General features: G+C 30.7%; 1 protein-coding gene across 4 annotated transcripts in view; it reads right to left on the bottom strand.

The window, feature by feature from the left end:
* LOC142323417 (uncharacterized) overlaps window positions 1-19801 on the bottom strand; it is a 45446-nt gene extending 25645 nt beyond the window's left edge. For 2 of the 4 annotated variants that reach the window (XM_075363010.1, XM_075363013.1), the window contains exons 1-2: window positions 19547-19801; window positions 491-654 (exon numbers count right to left, since the gene is read on the bottom strand). In XM_075363010.1, coding sequence (XP_075219125.1) covers window positions 491-653 — 163 coding nt within the window. In that variant the 5' untranslated portion in view covers window position 654; window positions 19547-19801. Of the gene's footprint in view, window positions 1-490; window positions 655-18072; window positions 18301-19546 lie in introns of those variants that run through there. The other 2 variants (XM_075363012.1, XM_075363011.1) reach the window with 2 other exon arrangements.
* Between the last annotated feature and the right edge of the window lie 221 nt (window positions 19802-20022).

The following is a 20022-nucleotide window of genomic DNA, read 5'->3' as shown; positions in this document are numbered from 1 at the left end:
GCAATCCGAAAATAAAACCCAGATTTGTGGTGAATCAATGCATGACAATTGCACCACAATAAAGCACCCCCTCACACTTCACTGTTTGTTTGTGAATTTTTGGCCAAAAACAACAGCCTTATGATGCCTCAGCCTCTATACTCACCAAACATGGCCCCTTGTGATTTCTTCCTAACCCCAAGCTGAGAAGAACCATGAAAAGACTATGTTTTTCCAACATTGAAAAGATAAAGACAGAATAGCTGAATGAGCTAAACATCAATTTTGGCACAAATATATTATATCTGAAGGAGAGTACAATGATGATGAAAAATCAGTATTGATGAATAAAAATATTTTGAGAAAATAAAAATAAAATCCAATGTATTTGAAAAAATTATCATATAAATTGGTAAGTCCATAAACTAACCAGATATATATAAATTAAAATTATAATACATGAATATATAGTTGTAAAAATATATAATGCTTAAATATAATTAATACTGACGCCAGTCGGTAAATGGTCCTTTAATATTGCGATATGTATCATTTGCTAAAAGGTTCTTCATCTCTTCCAGGTCCTGAATTCCATAACATAATAAATCAAATGACAGTGTTATGGTGTCTAAACATGATCTTACTAAAGTGTTTGGTTGACGTTTTCTTGGCATCCTTTAACAGAAAATAAATACCAAAGTTTCTTAAGCAAACACTGAAAGAATGCATTTAAGATGTTACAACTGACTAATGTACATAATCTACTTATCATTTAAAAAAATATTATGCAATAATTATACTGATGATGAGATAGCAGTATAAGTTTGATAGTCATTTTTGAATAGATTCAGATTTCAATTAAAAATAAAAATTAAAATTTTTAAAGTACCAACAAAAACCAAACACTTTACTATTAATTGTCATCAAATAACAATACATTACAAGAAGATTAACAATATTTGTATAGTTATATTTGCAAACAAAAAAGTAAAAATTTTTTCATCTCCTGAATTTATTCAGTGTAAGAACAGCTCATCTTACAATCTGAATTTAAAATACTATGTTTAGAAGCTATATTGAATTAGAAAATTATTTTCACTAAAAGATTTTCTTTTAAGTATCATTTCTGGTAAACTTCCTTCTAGTGGAATCCATAGAACAAAGTGTTTGGGTTCTATTTCTGAAATATTTAGGATAATTTTTTTTATATATATATAATTTTTTTTACGAAGAAACTGAGAAACTTTCAGGACATGTTCCAGTGGTGAAAATAATGAAAACATTTCGAAGCCATACTATAATTTTGGGGCCCAAATTAAACAGTAAAGTTGGTGGTTTCTTATGTAATTTGAGCTGGAAAATAGAATAAAACAGGTCCCAGAACTGTAAGTCCAGTAGTTTTTAAGATATCCGACGTAAAATACAAAATTCGGTGTCGAAAAATAAGTTTTTATATGTTTGTAGTACAATAGCTTTGTTAAATGACAAATAAATTCGGAAGATTTATAACAAAACTTGTAGAAAATTTAATTCTGAGAAAATGAATGTAAATATAGGCGATAAAAAGTAAATAAAAACTTATAAAAATCGGTTTTTTATTGAAACAAAACTGACGAAAAATAGACAGAAAATCGTATTATTCTGTGTCTATTAAACGCTATTCTTAATATAACAAAACAAAAAAAATGAAATACATGAACTGATAAATGGTACGGAATAATCTACCTCATTTACGGTAATTGTACGAAATTCGCTCCTTCACATTGCACAGAGCACTCTGCCGTAAAATACAAATTACAATGCACGTAAAATATTTTCGGTGGCTTTCCATATCGTCTCAGGATCATTTCGTATAAATTCAATATCATTTTCTATTTTAATTCTTCTATAGAGTAATTCTTCTATAGTACAGTAAAATCTCCTTATTCGCGGGGATTAGAGACCGTAAAAATGTCGCGAATATAGAACGGAACTAATACTCATTTACGGAAGAATGGTTAGGTACTATGTAAAATGAAAAAATCATGCGTACTTAGGGCGATGTTATTGACGAAGTGCAGACGACAACATAATTATAAGCACTGGTTTAGTACAGTACATAGAAGCACTACACAAAAAAAAAATCTTTAACAAAATACAATATATTTCCTAATTTACTCGTAAGCACTTACCGAACCGTTTGATTTAAAAACTCACTACAGAACGTACAGTATGTACTGTATTAGAAAACGGTATTTCATGTTCAAATCGTACTCTGTAATCGCCTTAAAAAGTCAAGAAAAAAGTACTACGTACACTAAAACTAAAATTACTGTAAAGAAAATATACAAAACTAGCCTACAGTATTTTGGATTGCATTTAAAAAAATTGGAATTTTTCTTTTTCTCGCTCGTGTTTTTAAATCCGTGTGAAGTTCTGTGTATTCTTGCATGGCATCTTCAATTTTGCGCTTAAGGATTAAACTTCTATTCGAAGATGGATCTGCACATATAAAAAATTGGGTAAGATCATGGAATAGTTTAATGCCTTCGGTAAGCGTTTTGGCATTTAACTGCTTTCCAGGGATCGTATCTTCTACCTCCTCACCTTCATACTTTACCTGCGCCATTGAATCTTCCAGCTGTTCATCAAGTTCTCTTGCGTTTACGAGATTTTCAATATCTGGCATCTACTTCATGGAACCCATTTTTCGCCTTTGAATGAGCTATTGCGTTCACGCTTTTGGCGAATTTCCTGGGGTCTCGATGTAGTAGTTTCCAACGTATCTGTTTGAAGCAGCTTCTTCCAACAAGACACCAGAGTTGACTGTTTCAGTTCATCTAATAAAGACTTGATCCACATAATGCAGTCAGCAATATTAAATTTCTTCCAAAATGTTGTAACAGTCAGCTCAGAATCGCGTCTAAAATAATTCTAAATGTTCTTCTGATGTAATATAATTTAAACGATTGAACAATTCCCTGATCCATCGGTTGAAATAAAGCATTAGTCTTTGGCGGCAGAAAAACTACTTTTATTTTGGGATGTTTTGTTTGGATTTCCTGCGGATGACCGGGAGCACTATCTGAGACTAAAAGAACCTTAAAATCAAGGTTCTTTCATTTTAAATATTTTTCAACTTCGGGTACAAAACAGTTACTGAACCAGTTCATGAAAAGTGAAACTAAGCTGTAACCCACCCTTTTTTATTGGATCGCTAAAAAAACTGGCAAGAGCGTCTTATTTTTATTTTTCAACGCGTACGGGTTTTGGAACCTGTAAATTGTTAGCGGTTTAATTAATCACCGGCTGAATTTGCACAAAGCAAAATTTTTACTGTCTTTTGCTACTTTGAATCCCGGCGTAACGTTTTTTACCGTTTTCTTTCACTGCTACCGGTTGAAGACATTTTTACAGTAATTCACCTTTGCACTATAAAAAATATTTTTTAATAAAAAATAAATTTTACTAGTTTAAAAACAAAAATCACGCAAAAATACAAAGCAGGCCTACTATTCTCTAGGTAGATTAAAATAAATTAACTATCACACTCGGAAAGATCAACAATACTGTATGGATAAACAAACACGCTTCCTACTTATTTACAATAAACACACTAATAACTGTTACACGACCGATACTTTTGCTCAAATAAATTACTTTACAGTGCGTACTGAACTGCCATAATCTGAAATTCTACATGTGCAATTTTGACAATTTGTTTATTTATGTAGCTGATTAATATCTTGTTCGTCATTGAAAAGCAAATACGATGGAGAAATTTCTTTACTTTATCTTTAAAAACAAATACTGGTCTGTGCAGAACAGTACGTACACTATCGCAGTGTATATTCATACTGTATTATATTATTATTTTTTTTAATGTGCGATAATATTTTTATTGTTCAATGTCACTATATAATGTAATGTACGCAAATACGGAAAATTTTAGCCACGAATATAGTAAGGACATCGCAAAATATTGCACCGCGATTAACGAAATCGCGAATACGAGAAGCGCGAATAAGGAGATTTCACAGTGTTAAGTTTTTGTCGAAATACTATCGTTTTCATGTGGCCCGTAATGAAGTAATCTAGTGAGGTTAAGTCAGCTGATCGTGGTGGCCAATCGATTGATCCACCGCGTCCAATCCAGTTTAAGAAATTAGCATTCAAGTGATTTCTAGCTACTAAAGAAAAATGTGGAGTTGCACCGTCAAGCTGAAAAATTATTTGCAATCTAGTTTGTAAAGGTACATCCACAACAAAAGATCCCAGAATTTTGTCATAAATCATGCCAGACCAAGCATTAATGTGAAATCTATGTTGGAAACTAGTTTCCACAGTATCATGTGGATTGTCTACGCTTCATAAATGAATATTTTTAGAATTGAAAACTCCGTTTCTCGTCAAAGTGACTTCATCAGTAAATAATCTGTTGGTCACAAATTTTGAATCTTCTACAGATGGAAAGAATAAAGATTTTCTTCCCGTAGGATGCGCCACTCTTTGTGTTTTGACAAACCAGTGCGATATGAAATTCGCCTTGTACTAGTGCCTGGGCTACGCTGAATATTCTGAATCACACGATGTTCATCATTAACACGATGATTTACTGGCGTTCAACAAAAAACGAACACGTTGGAAATGACCATTTCGTTCATAAATGCTGATACACCGAAGAAAATGTTTTCGTATTTGGAATCCGCCTTCCAGAAATCTCTCCTGATATTCACATCGAGCAGCTTCAGAATTTCCGTTACAAAATCCATAAAAAAAATTATATCGGCATATTCCTCGTCCGAAAATTGAAACCGCATTTTTACACTACGATATGATAACGCTACACTTTATGTGTGCTTGAAAATTTATGACAACTGATTTAAACGAAGTATACAGTTTTCATTGTTTTCCAGCTGTTAGTATTGCCAACCTCTACAGTAAAACCTTTTACAATATTTCTAAAGTAACAAAGATTTCAATTTAGTTTTTTACGTAATTAATTCGTTTTACCTCTATAAATTATTGAATATACACAGCTAAATATTGTTTTATAAATTTAGTATTTCTTTTAAAATTATTTTCAGTAATTAAGTTTATGTTTTTGAAAACAATGTTTATTATTTATAGAACGAATAATACGATTTTCTGTCTGTTTTGTTTCAATAAAAAACCGATTTTTAAAAGTTTTTGTTTACTTTAATTGTCTATACTTTCATTAATTTTCTCAGAATTAAATGCTCTACAAGTTTTGTTACTAAATCTTTCGCATTTATTAGTCATTTGTTGTATTGGAAACCTAAAAAAACTTGTTTTCGAACCAAATATTGTGTTTTATGTCGGATATCTTAAAAACTGCTGGAGTTACAATTCTGGGACTTATTTTACCTATGTCCCAGCTCACATTACATAAAAAACCAACAACTTGACTCCTGAAGTTGTGTCCAAAAAATTACAGTAAGGCTTCTTCTTATTAGCAGAGCTGAAATCCGAGCTTTCAGAGCTGAAATCTTTCGCTAACGGTAACTCGAAAACAAAGCGTCTCCAAACCTATGTTTTTTGTGAACTTTTTTTATTATTTTTTAGAACACGTCCTAAAATTTCTCCATTTCTTCGTGGGACACTCTGTATAAGTATCATTCACTATTTCCATGTATTCTTCCCATTTTCCCCTTAAAGTTGAACATTTTAAGCTGTTTAAGTAAACGATTTTGTGGCCAATGATTGCTTTCAAAAATTACCCAAAGAATAGCACACATTTTTTAAAGGGTAAACTTTTCTCTACTTAATCTTGGGTGAATAAAATAGTAGTCGTGAAATAGATTTTTAATCTCACTTCTTTGACTCCAAAGTTAAAATCTTATTGCAGTGGACTTCACAAAGCATTATACAAACAATTCTTCCTGAGTTTATGAGAAAAAAAAGACACAATAAAATTCAAAACTAGGAAAAATATATGTAAAAAATCTAACAACTGAGCTAAAAATTGGTCATATTCCAGAATTACCAATAGCAGGAAACTTCAAACATCTTAGATAAAAATTAAAACGAGTACGTCGGTGCGTGGACACAAGACGGAAGCGAAGTTTCTTACGCAATATTATATGAATTATTAATGGTGTACAATTACGTATAAGCAATATACACAAATGATAAATTTTTTTTATTAATACGAAATATGAACTAACAATGAAATACACATACATATTATAGAAAATATTTATTTACATAAAACATAGAAAAATGTAAACATACATTGAAGTAAAATCATCATTATAAGTTGGAGCACGTGTTTTCTATACTATACGGTCAGCTGTATTGCATCACAGCTGTATTCCATTAAAAGCGCGTGACGCTCGTTTTTTCCGTTGCCTCCCCAGCCCGAAGCCTGCTTTAAGAAGTTTCGCTTCAAAATGATGTTTCATTAACCTCTTTCTTTAAAAAAAGTTATAGACATGAAATTCAGCAAATCTAACAATCCTTTTTTTGAAATATGAAATTTTCTACTGTTAGTCTTTTTAAACAAAAGACGACAAACTACCTTCTCAGGTCAAATACAAAAAAAATTCATAGCAGCAGAACTATTCCTTTTTAATCCGGACTGAAGTAAAATGGAACTTTGATGTTTATAAAAATATTAGACTCAATAAGTTCTTAAAAAAAACATCTCTCTCTGAATTTTTAGTTGTCACTCCATCGCCCCTGGTGACGTAAAATCATAAATTAATTTATTTTTAAACCTAATTTATTAAAGCTAATTTACTTTTGGAACATTTTATTCTAGTCAGAAATTTTTAGTTATATATTACATCGCAAAATGTACACAGTAAATCTTAACTAAAATTCCTACCTCAGTATTTAATACGCTCTCCTTAACGTCCCCTGCCGGAATATACAAATAGCTTCAATAAAACAGTTCTTTCTTAACACATTCAGTACTGAGCACTTGCAGGCGCGTAGTCTACGAATACATGCAACCTGCCAACCACGCACTACGCGTGCTAGTACAACGGCTTTTGTATCTCTCTGGTGGGGGTTGTTACCATGTTACTGTTGACTTGGTATCGTATGTTAGCGCATCAGAAACGTATATGTGTTATGTTCATTCATAGTTACGTTGAACCGCTTTTTTTGGTGGAATTTTAAATTCGCGTGAAATTTCGTCATTTTTTAAAGAGGATAGATTTATAATAAACGGTTAGACAACTATGTTTTACTTTTATTTTATAATTATATGTTGATACTATTGTTTTCATTTTAAATTAATACTTTTTGGTGATTATTTATCCTTATATTAAAATGGACGTTACATAAATATTTCTAATTTTATTTTTTTATTATTATTATAAATAAATACTGTAAAATATATAATGTATTATTTTATATGGTGTTTAAAACATAAGTAATACAGATAGTTACTTTACTTGTTTGTTAGATCTATTTTAAAACGTTCTGAAGAATTTACGTAAAAACTAATTTTCTGGTCTTAAACAAGTCAGATGATGGATGAAATAAGATGAAAATAAACTGTAAATTAATCTAACAGATACAAAATAAAAATAAAAAATTCTAAATCAATTATTGATTTACGGAATAGAGTAAGGATTTATTGCGCGTAAATTTAACACAGACATAAGTAAAATTCCAAACGTAGGTCTTTCTTCTTTCATAAAACGAAGAAATAGATTATTTTTATCTAATTAAAAGACTAGTATTTAGTTAACATAAATTGTCAGCATGAACAAGTAAGAAGTTTAACGATTCGCTCAACCACGCGCGAGTTTAAACGTTTCAAACGTTTTTTTTTATTCCAAGACATGTATAAATGTTGATAACTAGTATACTTAAATAAGTTAAAAACAAAAAAAAAATTCAGCAAGGATACAACAGAAGAATACAACGATTAAAAACCACTAATGAATGTGTTAAGACCTTGGAAGAAATTAAGGAATTATAATAGAGGTTAAATATACTTTTTTTAGTACATTCGCGAATAAAAGCCTGGGACCAGTTGATGATCAGCCCTTTTAAGTTTTAAAAATTTAGTTTTAATTTAAAAATTTTACATAAGAAGAATTGGTTTGTGTGCTTAAACAATTGTTTTATTTTTCTGTAATTAAAAAAACAATTATCAAAATAGGTAAATGTGTGTTCTACGGTGAAGCAAAAGACATCCCGACATAGGAACTAACAAAAAAAACTCACTTTGTTCTTCGTAGGAGAACCTCTCTCTGCGTTATTCAAGAAATCTTCAAGGCTTCTGGGCGGAGTCATCTTTCAACGAGAAAAGTTAATTTATGAGCTATAAATAATGTTTTTTTTTTGTTACTTACGATCAGATGTTAGTTTTTCTATTTAAAAAAATAATAATTCCATGCGTAATTAAATTAAAATTCTACGTGTTTTTTTTACGAACTAAGCCAAAATACCAACCATATTTTTAAGTCAATTATTTCTCGTGTAGTAAACATTTTAAAATTAGAAAAAATACATACATCGCTTTAGTTATTTCTCTTGTATAACTTCAATCATTCTAATAAAATTCTAATAATTTTAAAACATTTATTTTGATTTATTCTTTAGGGTTTATCTAATTTATTTGATCATTTACTTTTTTGATGGATGAATTCGTATTACGTTTTATAAATATTATTAATATCAACATTGTTGTTTCTTTAAATAACTTGTATAATTATTTATTATTTGATAAATATTTGTGTTTATATTTCAAAGTTTAATTGTTATAAACTAACGGCTGAAGTAGTATGAAGTGTTATTACGTCATAAACGAAAATTTCACCATTACAACATGAACTATCAGAAGAAGTAAATCCATCGTTATTGCCGAATGAATTATTGAACTGCCCTGAATGGATAAGTTCTGATTATATGTTTGTATATGTTATATATACATTGTTTTCGTTTAAAAGATTTAATATCTTAAGTATTTTAATAAAACAAAAATAGTAGTGAGAACGTTTAAATAAATTGCAGTTTTACGGAGAATTATCGCGACGTACAGCCAACCAAGTGCAGCTTATATGAACTATTAACTTTTTGAACAGATTATACTGATAAACATAATTTTGTTTCCTAACATGCGATACATGATTTTAATTTGTTTTTTAATGCTGAAAACGAATATGAACTCAGAATCTTTCTATCGCCCACCACTTTTGAAAAAGGTTTAAATTTTAATTAGAGGAATTTTTTTTCTTTTTTCAACGTATAGTTAGCATTTTAAGCTCCTATATTGTATTTTGTTAGCTCATTTTTTATTGTTTAACTTTGTTAACGTAATTTATAAGCTATAAATAAACAATACTAGACAAAGAATTAAATTATCATAGTCACATCATATCTAATACTGAAGAGTGAGCCTTCGTGGACAAGATTAATCATGTCTGTGCAGGTCAAAACATGTAGCTGAAAACACAGCTGTGTTGTTTGTGTTAAGCATTAGATTTAGGAATGAATTAATTTCGTTCAGTCTTATTACTGTCTTAAGTTTGTTAACGGTGCAGTGTTAATGTCTCGAAATTGTGTAAATAATGTGAGTGCCTTTTGTTATGTATGTGGTGAGTTTACCGTAAAATCAAATAGAAAAAACATTACACCTTTAATTAAAAGAGCATATCATTTGTGCTTTCAGTGTAAAATTGGTGATCAGGATAAGACGTGGGCTCCTCATATAGTATGCACTAATTATTCTGTATATTTAAGAGAATGGCTAAAAGGTATACAGAAGGCTTTGGCATTTGTTGTACCTATGGTTTGGCGTGACCCAAAGGATCTGTAACCGATTGTTACTTTTGTTTAACAAGTGTGTCTGGAATTTCTAAAAAATCTAAACATACTGTAAAATATCCTTCACTGCAATCTGCAATCAGACCTGTACCTAACAGTGAAATTATTCCAGTTCCTGAGCCACCTGCGAATGTATGTTTCGAAAGCAGCAATATAAAATCAGGCAGTACTGAAGATGATAACAATGATTTTTATTTTGAATTATCTTCCAATAAGCCACATCGTATATCACAAGGTGAATTAAATGACTTGGTTAGGGATTTAAAATGATCAAAAAAACAAGCTAACTGTTAGAATCATGACTGCAAGGTTGGAATTTACTTTAAAAAATACAAAGATTACAGGCTTTCGAAGCCAACAAAAAGAACTTTCTCAGTAATTTATTGATGAAAATAATTTGGTTTATTACAAAAATATTGATGAGCTATCTCACTTAAGACAAGTTCATAAACCTGAGGACTGGCGCCTTTTTATAGATTCGTCCAGGTATATTTAAAAGTGGTTCTACTGTACAACGGTAACAAATATCCTTTCGATACCAATCGCGATGATTTGAAAGTTATAACTATTTTCTTAGGTATGCAGTTAGGCTATACTAAGTACATGTGTTTTCTTCATGAAAGGGACAGCCGAGCTAAGAACAAACATTATGTTACCAAAGAGTGGAAGACAGCATAACTTCAAATGAGAAAAATATTATTCATGAGCTCTTAGTTGAATCCAAATAATATTTTTTTAACCCCTCTCCATATCAAGCTAGGACTGATGAAAAATTTTGTAAAAGCAATGAAGAAGGTAGTCCCGGAATTTTGTACATCAGGAAAAAATTTCCGTATGTAAGTGAAGGAAAAATTAAAGAATGGATATTTGTTGGTTCTCAAATAAGAGAGTTGGTCAAAGATGATGTATTTAACTCGATGTTAAATAATGTAGAAAGTGCAGTTTGGGCTTCATTTAAAACCGTTTGCAAAAACTTTCTCGGCAAACAAAAATCTGACAAGTACCACGTTATTGTTAATCACTTCTTACTTAATAGAGAGCTATGGGATGTAATATGTTTTTGAAAATACATTTTCTCTACTCACATCTGGATTTTTTCCCGGACAACCTCGGAGACGTAAGTGACATTTCGGTGATGGAAAGCCGCTATAAAGGGAAATGGAATAGTAACATACTAGCCGATTACTGTTGGGCATTAATTCGAGATGTGCCTGAGGCTATTTATAAAAGAAAAGCATCAGCGAAATCATTCTAACACAGGTATTGCTATGCAAAATTATAAATTTTACAGATTTTAATTTTATTTCTCCTTAATTTTTTTTTGAAGCGTAATTTGTTTAAAACTAAGGGTGATAGAAAAATTGTATTTACAGATCTGTAATATACGCAAAAAAAGGAATTCAAGAAATGGTATCACACTTAGAGAAACATTAAAAGAAAATCTTTTATCTATCAGTTATAAGTTTTGTTCCGCGCTTTATTTAATAATATAATTAATAACTCCAGTTTTATTTGTAAATATTGCATAAATTTACTGTGATATAATCTGTGTAATATCCGTAGTAAGCTATGGCATCCCCTCCACTCTTCTTTAAATCACTCAACGACTTCTCCCCCACCAGCAGCCATAGTAGTGTATCCCAAAAGTCACATCAATTAATTTGCAATAACTTGACCGTATCTAACTATGACGTCACCATTATAGTATCAAAATATTTTCTGGTAATTTGTTATTCCAAATAAAACTATGTATGCCTAATATTTTGTTCAAGATGTATATGAAGAAATTTATTTACTTATTTCTTGATAGTATGTTTTTTTCAGGCACGTTAAACTAAGGTTTTTCTATAAGTAAACAGTAACAATGACGTAATATAAAGAATATGAAATGAGTTGTTACTACACTCTATAATGTTACGATTTTCTTTGACGTGGAGTAGTTATTTACGAAAATTGTTTTTTAATATCACGTACGCATTTCTTGTGTTGCAACCAGTAGTAAGTGTTCCACATGCCGGGTTGTAGGAGTGAGACCACCGGGATGGTCTAGTGGTGAACGCGTCTTCCCAAATCAGCTGATTTGGAAGTCGAGAGTTCCAGCGTTCAAGTCCTAGTAAAGCCAGCTATTTTTACACGGATTTGAATACTAGATCGTGGATACCGGTGTTCTTTGGTGGTTGGGTTTCAATTAACCACACATCTCAGGAACGGTCGAACTGAGAATGTACAAGACTACACTTCATTTACACTCATACATATCATCCTCATTCATCCTCCGAAGAATTATCTAAACGGTAGTTACCGGAGGCTAAACAGGAAAAAGAAAAGGTAAGGGTTGTAGGAGTGGGATAGAGGAAGCAAGTACAGGCAGCTTGGAGGGACAACCTACCAGATTTTGCATATATTATAATACGCTGTGAACAGTTCTATTATACTATATTCAGTTAGCTTATAAGAGTGAAGAATAAACAAACGTTACCTTTGTTTGAGTGAGTTCATCATGATTCTGCTGAGTCGTGCATCAGTGCCGATTCACAACGCGGTCATATCTATATACAACACTATAATCATTATTCATATATAGTCACCGTATAATTAACTTGTCATATAGCAGTCAATGTAACCAAAAGTTTATATAACTTGTATCATCTCGGTTCTATTAAAATTTTTTCATATCATCATCCTTTGTTCTCTTGTTCAATTTTTGTGTGTCTGTTATTTATTTACTCTGATGTTATTTTAAGTTAATATAATCCGATTTTTTTTAAGTTTACTTGAATGTGAGTGCAGTGTATTCCTAGATTTGTGTCTGTACGACTTGAATTATACCATTATTTTGACATCATGTCTGAAACGATTCAACTGATAATAGTGCACGATTACTGATATCCCCTCCGAAAAAAGTCGTATGGAAAAACATATTTTAAATGATTACCAAAGCGAATTACAGAGTAATCCAAGTTGATTTCGGATGACGTTAATACAAACTGCTAACATAAGTGTAAATTGTGCTGCTTCAATGTTCAATGTGATTCGCGAAAATGAATTTACTTATGGATTACGGTTTCATAAAAAAAACCGCGGATTAATTGAAGAAAAAGTTGACAATTCGTTAAAAACGCGATTCGTAAAAAAATACACTAATTTTATTTATTGAGAAATGATTTAGCGATGTGTTACCTCATCTGGAAGATAATTCGATTTTTCTCTTAGATAACGCCCCTTATCAATCATGTAACAAAGAATTCCAGCCGTGTCTTGAAAAAAGAATATCAAAATGCGGCTTAGTTCAAAAGGAGTGATTTTTAAAGAGGATGAACTTAAGGTTCAATTATCACAAAGGATTTCGCGTATTAAAAGTAATTTTAATGTGTATAAAATTGATGAGTTAACAAGATCCAGTGGCATGACCGTGCTTCGATTACCTCTCTATCATTGTGTACTCAACCCGATTGAGTTAATTTGGAGACAAATCAAAAGTTATGTAGCGTCAGAAAATACTGCTTTTAAAATATCTGATTTTAAAAATTTATGCTTAAAAACCATCGATAAAAACAGGCCCAGCAGGAATGGAAAAACTGTATAAAACATTTAACGGATACTATTGAACCAAATTTTTGGGAATCGGATAATATAAAACAAAATTGAGCCTCCCGTTGTATCTCTTAATACTGACAGCACTGCGGATTTCTCGCCATCAAATGACGAAAACTAGATTGAATTTATTATTTGTTTATTATTATAGAAATTTAATCTAAGATATTAGTGAAATTTTACTGTTTGTGGACATTTGACAAATCATAACTCTTAAAAAACTCAAGTAAGATGTCTTAATTTATTTAAATTTAAAATATATATAATAATTTAAAATATAATAGAGCGTGGTTACTAAATATTAACGTCGCGCAGTTTCTTTTATATGCATTAGGATTTACAGGAGATGCTTGTGAATCGGCCGCCTGTACACTCGTAATGCAGTCTGTTTCTTGAACTCTATAAGCTAACTGAATAAGATATAGTCAACTTTATAAGTAGTGCTATAAATTTTATGTAACTTTTTAAGAATTTTGCTGTGATATAGTTTATGTTGTCTCAAGAAAAATTTATATCGACGAGTTAAGTGTTAAAATACGCGTACCAATGGTATCAAGAAATACTTAGGTGTCCGTGAAAGTTAAAATTAACGGTGTAGTCCGTTAGTTTTCTAACTAAGTTGTGTAAAATATGTCACTGTTTAATTCTAATTTAGAGTAAGCGTGAATTACGTGCTTTGGTCCTTAAAAACACAAACTATATAGAATATCCATTGAGAAATTGTTTTAAAAAACATACTTTAAATTGGTTTTCCACACAAAAGAAAGACTTCTACGAGATACAGGGTTTACGGATGAAATTGTAGCAACAACTTTTGAAAATCAAAATTTACCAACAAAAACTGTGAACTTCCACAGTCGCTTTTTACTTCCTTGTACGAAGTAAAGGAAATATTGTGATCGCAAAAAATTTCGGTTTTCAGATTTCAACGGAAATATCCATTTTGACCAGTTTCGGCGTGACGTCTGTACGTATGTATTTCGCATAACTCAAAAACGATTAGCCGTAGGATATTGAAATTTTGGATTTAGGACTTTTGTAACATCTAGTTGTGCACCTCCCCTTTTGATTGCAATCGACTGAACCAAAAGTGTCCAAAAAAGCCAAAATTTAAAATTTGAATTTTGGACTTTTTCTTTTGAAAGATTTCAACGATATATCATAAGTGGTACTTATGTTCATCGGTTCCAGAGTTATAGCCAATTAAAAGTTTAATTAATGGAATATTTGGATCTTACAAGGGGAAGCCACATCGGTTTAAATCCGACTTCATATCCTTTTTTTTAACTTTTTTTAAATTTAAATATATTGATTTATTAATAATTATTAACCAATGATTGTATAAAAGTTTTACAGTAAATAATAATTCAATAATAAGAATAAAAAAAATATCAGAAGTTATTAATGAAATAAAATTTTATGTACTTTTCATTTTAAAAAAATGTGTATATGTGATTTAATGGGCGTACAAGTCATGTGGTGTCCACATCAATTTTTTTTTATATTTTATTACACGTGTAGAATAATAAAATAAGTTCATATCACTTGTACGTTCGTTCTAACTTTTAGAAACGGATAAATACATAAATGAGTGGATAAAAGATAAATGCATAAATGCGTGAAGGCTTATAAACGATTCATAAAATTCATGCGGTTAACAACAATAATACTGTATTATTGCACTAGTAACATTAGCACTTCATCGTGTCTTATTTGTTTATTGACGTTTTAAAACGTTTTACGAGTGTATGATTTTATTTATTGATATTTTGAGAACTGTTTCTGCGACCTATTTATTTTATGCTCGTATCACCATCAATAAATTAATTTTATTTTTATTTTAAATTGAAAAAGAATATAATAAATAAATATGTAAATTATTTAGATACCGAAGGATTTATTTCTCAAAGAAACAGGATTTGAATTATTTATTTTTTTTAGTTTATATATTTTTTTTAGATTTCAAAAAATGAATATCTTGAAAAAATAAAATAAATAGAGAAATTCCGTATAAATGAAAACGATAGATTTATTTACAAATAATTTATTATACTATTCAAGTTGTGTCTTTGCCGATAAGTATGAAGTTTAAAAACTTGCTTCATAATAACAATAAAAAAATCAATGGTGGATAAGTTTATTATTACCTGATCACCTTTTTAACCGTTCAATTTATTCCTGAAAGTTTTCCTCAAAATATTAAACAGACGTATACTTTTTTTATTATATTTTAACCTAAACGAATTTTAGTGAGAAAATATTAGTGGCAGTTAGTTTTAGAATTGCTTTTGCGCATTTAACAAGGTAAAATTGATTTAGTTTGAGAAACAATCAAAAAAGTATAATTTTTAGTTGCTTTCCTTCAGTTTTTTAAGTCATATTTAAATAATAAAATGAAATAAAGTTGAAAAAACTAAATAATGAAATGAACTTGAATATGTTAACAGAAAAATGGTCGGGGAGTAAATTAAACCGAACTCAATTTTTTACGCTTATTATGAAGAGAGTTATAAAGTTTTAAAGTTATCGGCAAGGATATAATGCGACTATATAATTAAAACTGAGAAAAAAAGAATAAGTACGATTCAACCAAACAAAAGTAAGTAAATTGTATTTATTAATTTGTTATGACAAAAACGTCAAGAAATTGAAATCTATGGAATAATATAATGAACATGTTATTAGAATTAGATACAAAGCTTGTTTTTATTTTACTTTTTTCAAAAGTTTTAATTTAAATCAAACTGGTTCTCGTTTTTAGAAGAATCATTTATACTGTTACCTTGCAAAAAATGTTCCGATGAGGACTTTGATTACCTTTTTATTTTACCACTACAGCAAGACTTTTTTTACAAAAAAACATGGCTCGTACTAGTTCTCAAACGCGATCTTTAAACAGTTTAACGAACATAGGTAGTTTTAACTTTCCAGTAATTCCAGCCGGCATCAAATTTGAATCGCAGTTGTTATTTACAGAATGTAACCCGTTATTACTGTTGTTATTAACATAATTGTAATTTCTCAATCCTCACTTATTTTGCGTAGCCACGAAAGTATCCGTTACCATCATAGAGCGTTTTTTGATAAGTTTATCTGTTCTCCGTTCCCAGATTTTCCCGGAAAGAAATGTTTCTTTTTACATAGATTTTTTAATCGATGTGATATAAATTGACAATTTATTTCCGTCGGCAGTGACGAATTACAGCTGCGTCTAGTTATTCGTAGCCGAAGTTTTGATGTATACTTAGATTTCACTTTTAAAGTTTAGCATGTTATTAAGCGGCTTATCGGAAAATACGCCATATTTTTTGTGTATCGTAAATTAATGAACGCGGTCTACAAGGTGAGTTTTATAACATAATTTCCTATTACGTTTTACAGATCGCTGTCATTTTTAATGGCAAATATTTTATTCTCATTAGACAGTTACCACAAGCGGCCTTAAATAAAAAAAATCCCTTTCGGCACGCCAGAAGGAGGAGGTAGATTTCACCGGTGCTAAGCAGGGGATAAAAAAGATTTCCACCTTAAAGTTAATAAAAGCTTCAAATTTACTCAATACGACAATGGTTGCATGTGAGAAAATGTTTCACACGTTTAGCATTTGATAAGCCCCATTTTCTTACAATTCCAGCAATATTTTGGTCATCCCTTGCAGTAAAGGTTGGTCGTTTCAAAAATTGTTTCAGACAAAGGTAAGGTTTAGAAGACCAATGATCACTTTAAACCGATTCGTTACTGTTCCTATTAAGGGAGGTATGATTTTTTTTTGTCTTTGAAACCCTATATTTTCCACCCCGTGGGCCAATGGTTGGTGATATCAAAAAACTTTACTTAGATAAGTTTTAGGCCCTTATCCAAAGAACAGTAGGAACCTTAAACGAATTCGATATTTTACTTGATAGGAATGTTATAGCGATATTTTGTTTTTTCGAAACCTTCCCATTTCCACCCCCATGGTCCGATTTTGCCCATTAACGAACTCGACCGAGATTTTGGGTCGTTATGTTTTATGTCTCAATTTGAAAGCGATTGGCGCAAAATTACGGCAGTTATCGTGTCTACAAGAAAGCGAAATATACGTATATATATATACATATATTGTCGCGTGTTTCGCGGCTCGATCAGGATATTGAGAGGTTGACAATTTAGAATACTTATATAATTAGTCTATTGGTTTAAATGTTCATAATTACAACTAGAAAAATTAATAATAATAACAATGGTGATAAATACATTAATGATAATAATAATAAGTGACAATAATAAAACAGTTAATAAAAATAGTAAATACACAAATAATATAGTAATTGCAACCACAATAATAATCAGGATAATAGTAGTAAACGATAATAATATTACATGTCAGTAATAACAAATCAAACAATTAATACATAATATAGTACATGACATAATACTTACAATAAAAACAGTAAATATGACATAAAAATAGAGCATAATAAATAACGTAATCAACAAAGAATAATAATTAAAATATAATACATCAAATAGTGATAAATGTCAATAGTAGATTACACATAAGACAGAATTCAAAATAAATAATCGTTCCGAATTTATTCCAGGTCGATAAATAGAAAACTATAAATCAGACCCATTAACAAAATAAACCGCTAGTCTTAACCCTTTTTAACCACTAGTCTTGTATTAACAACAATCGTATAGTATTCACTTGCAAATACTTTTGCTACCTACCCTAACGGTTTATGAATGAAGTCTATTGCATTATTTCTTTCACTTATATAGTATTTCTTGTTTACTGGAATTAGTCGTATCAAACTGGATTTAGAACTCTCCTCGCTGGACTGACGCCTCGCACTTTCGTCTCGCAGACACACCTGTGATTTTCCTCGCTGGATCGTCGTTATAATGTGTCGCTGGACTGGTTCGCAGAACTCCGCCGAACTCACACAACTCGCAGCCTCTCCTCGCAGAACTGCCCCTTTTCTTTTCTTTTTCCTGTTTAGCCTCCGGTAACTACCGTTCAGATAATACTTCAGAAGATGAATGAGGATGATATGTATGAGTGTAAATGAAGTGTAGTCTTGTATATTCTCAGTTCGACCGTACCTGAGATGTGTGGTTAATTGTGTGGTTTCCAGATTCGGCGACATTCCTTGGCCCCCTCGGTCCCCCGACTTGAGTAGTTGTGATTTTTTTTCTGTGGGGGTTTCTGAAATCGCGTGTGTACGGCAATAAACCGCGTACATTGGAGGACCTAAAGATCGCAATTCGTCATCACGTCACCCAGATTGATGTAGACATGCTGCAAAGAATTGAGGCCAGTTACCGTGAAAGGCTACAACAATGTATTGCCCAAAATGGACATCACTTGCCGGACATAATTTTTCGTTCATGAGTAAGTAACAAATGCTTTGATTTAACAAGTGTTTCAGTACCAATAAAACTTTTTTAAAGTAAATATTCAATTTTTTATGATTATTTTAAAAACATCCGGTTCCCGTGAATGACCCTGTATATATTGAAATCATTCATTCTGTCGGCCTTATTGTACAGCTGAAAGATTTTCACTAAAGAATTATTAAGTTATAAAAGTGCCGCCTTCTTTAAAAATAAGGCCTCGAATCCGTAAGGATCCTTAATTAGTAGAGATAGTTAATGGGGTTTATCGTGCAAAATGCTGATACTATCGAGTATTAAACTATCGATTCCTTCGGTTACTTCCATTGGCCTGCAGATCAACTTAAAAAAGTGGTATCTCAAATATCTGCTGTTAACAATTATTTTTATTTAGATCTATAAAAGGAACTAAAAGTGGCCTAAATACGTTTTCATTTAGAAAATAAACGCATTACAATTTTTGATAGCAAAGATTTTCAATATTTCCATATTTTTCTTATCTTCATGTACATAGACCGAGTGAATTTATTTTTTAATGTTCAGAAATAAATAATATGAGAGTAGTAAGAAACAGCTGTTGTTGAGAAAACTGTTTATAAATAGAACGACACACAAAAATAATATTTTACATTAACCTTCTAACAATAACTTATTACTTCTGCTTCAATGTAGCCTAATTGTTATAAAACTGCAAAAACATCGTTTTTATAAAAGTAAAATGATATAGAAAAAACAAATATATTAAACTGCATTATTATTATTATCATACACATAGGTACAAACATATATTTATTCAGAATTTTCATACCTTTGTTTTTCTAGTATCTGATGGCGAAATGATCTACTCGAAATGAATTCAATTTGTAGAAACAATAAATGTTAGATGATTAATAAATTCACTTATCATTAAGGGTCCTTAAATTGTAATTCCATATCCTGTCGAGTTAATATTTTTAAATATCGTTATCATTCAATAATACGAAAAATGTAAATTAATATTTTAGACGTAACTGTCGTCCTTAGTCTAAAGACTGCAGTAGAAACTGTGTAATGATGCTCCTTTCTGACACTTTGCCAACAATTATTCCCGGTTTATGACGTCACTAACTCTGTTTACTTGTTTTAAAATGAAGCTCAATTATTTGAGAAACCTTTGTTTTTCAAACGTGACATTTTTTCTTCATTAATTGTCGTTAAATCGTGTTCTTTTATCGGATTTTGCAAAGAAATGTATAATATTTAATATAACTGTTCGAATCGGTAGAGGATTTTAAACGTCTAAAT

Source organism: Lycorma delicatula, chromosome 4, assembly GCF_047948215.1.
Source record: "Lycorma delicatula isolate Av1 chromosome 4, ASM4794821v1, whole genome shotgun sequence".
Lineage (NCBI taxonomy): Eukaryota > Metazoa > Arthropoda > Insecta > Hemiptera > Fulgoridae > Lycorma > Lycorma delicatula.
The sequence above is the reverse complement of the archived record's forward strand: the minus strand, read 5'-3'. Positions and strand labels throughout refer to the sequence as shown.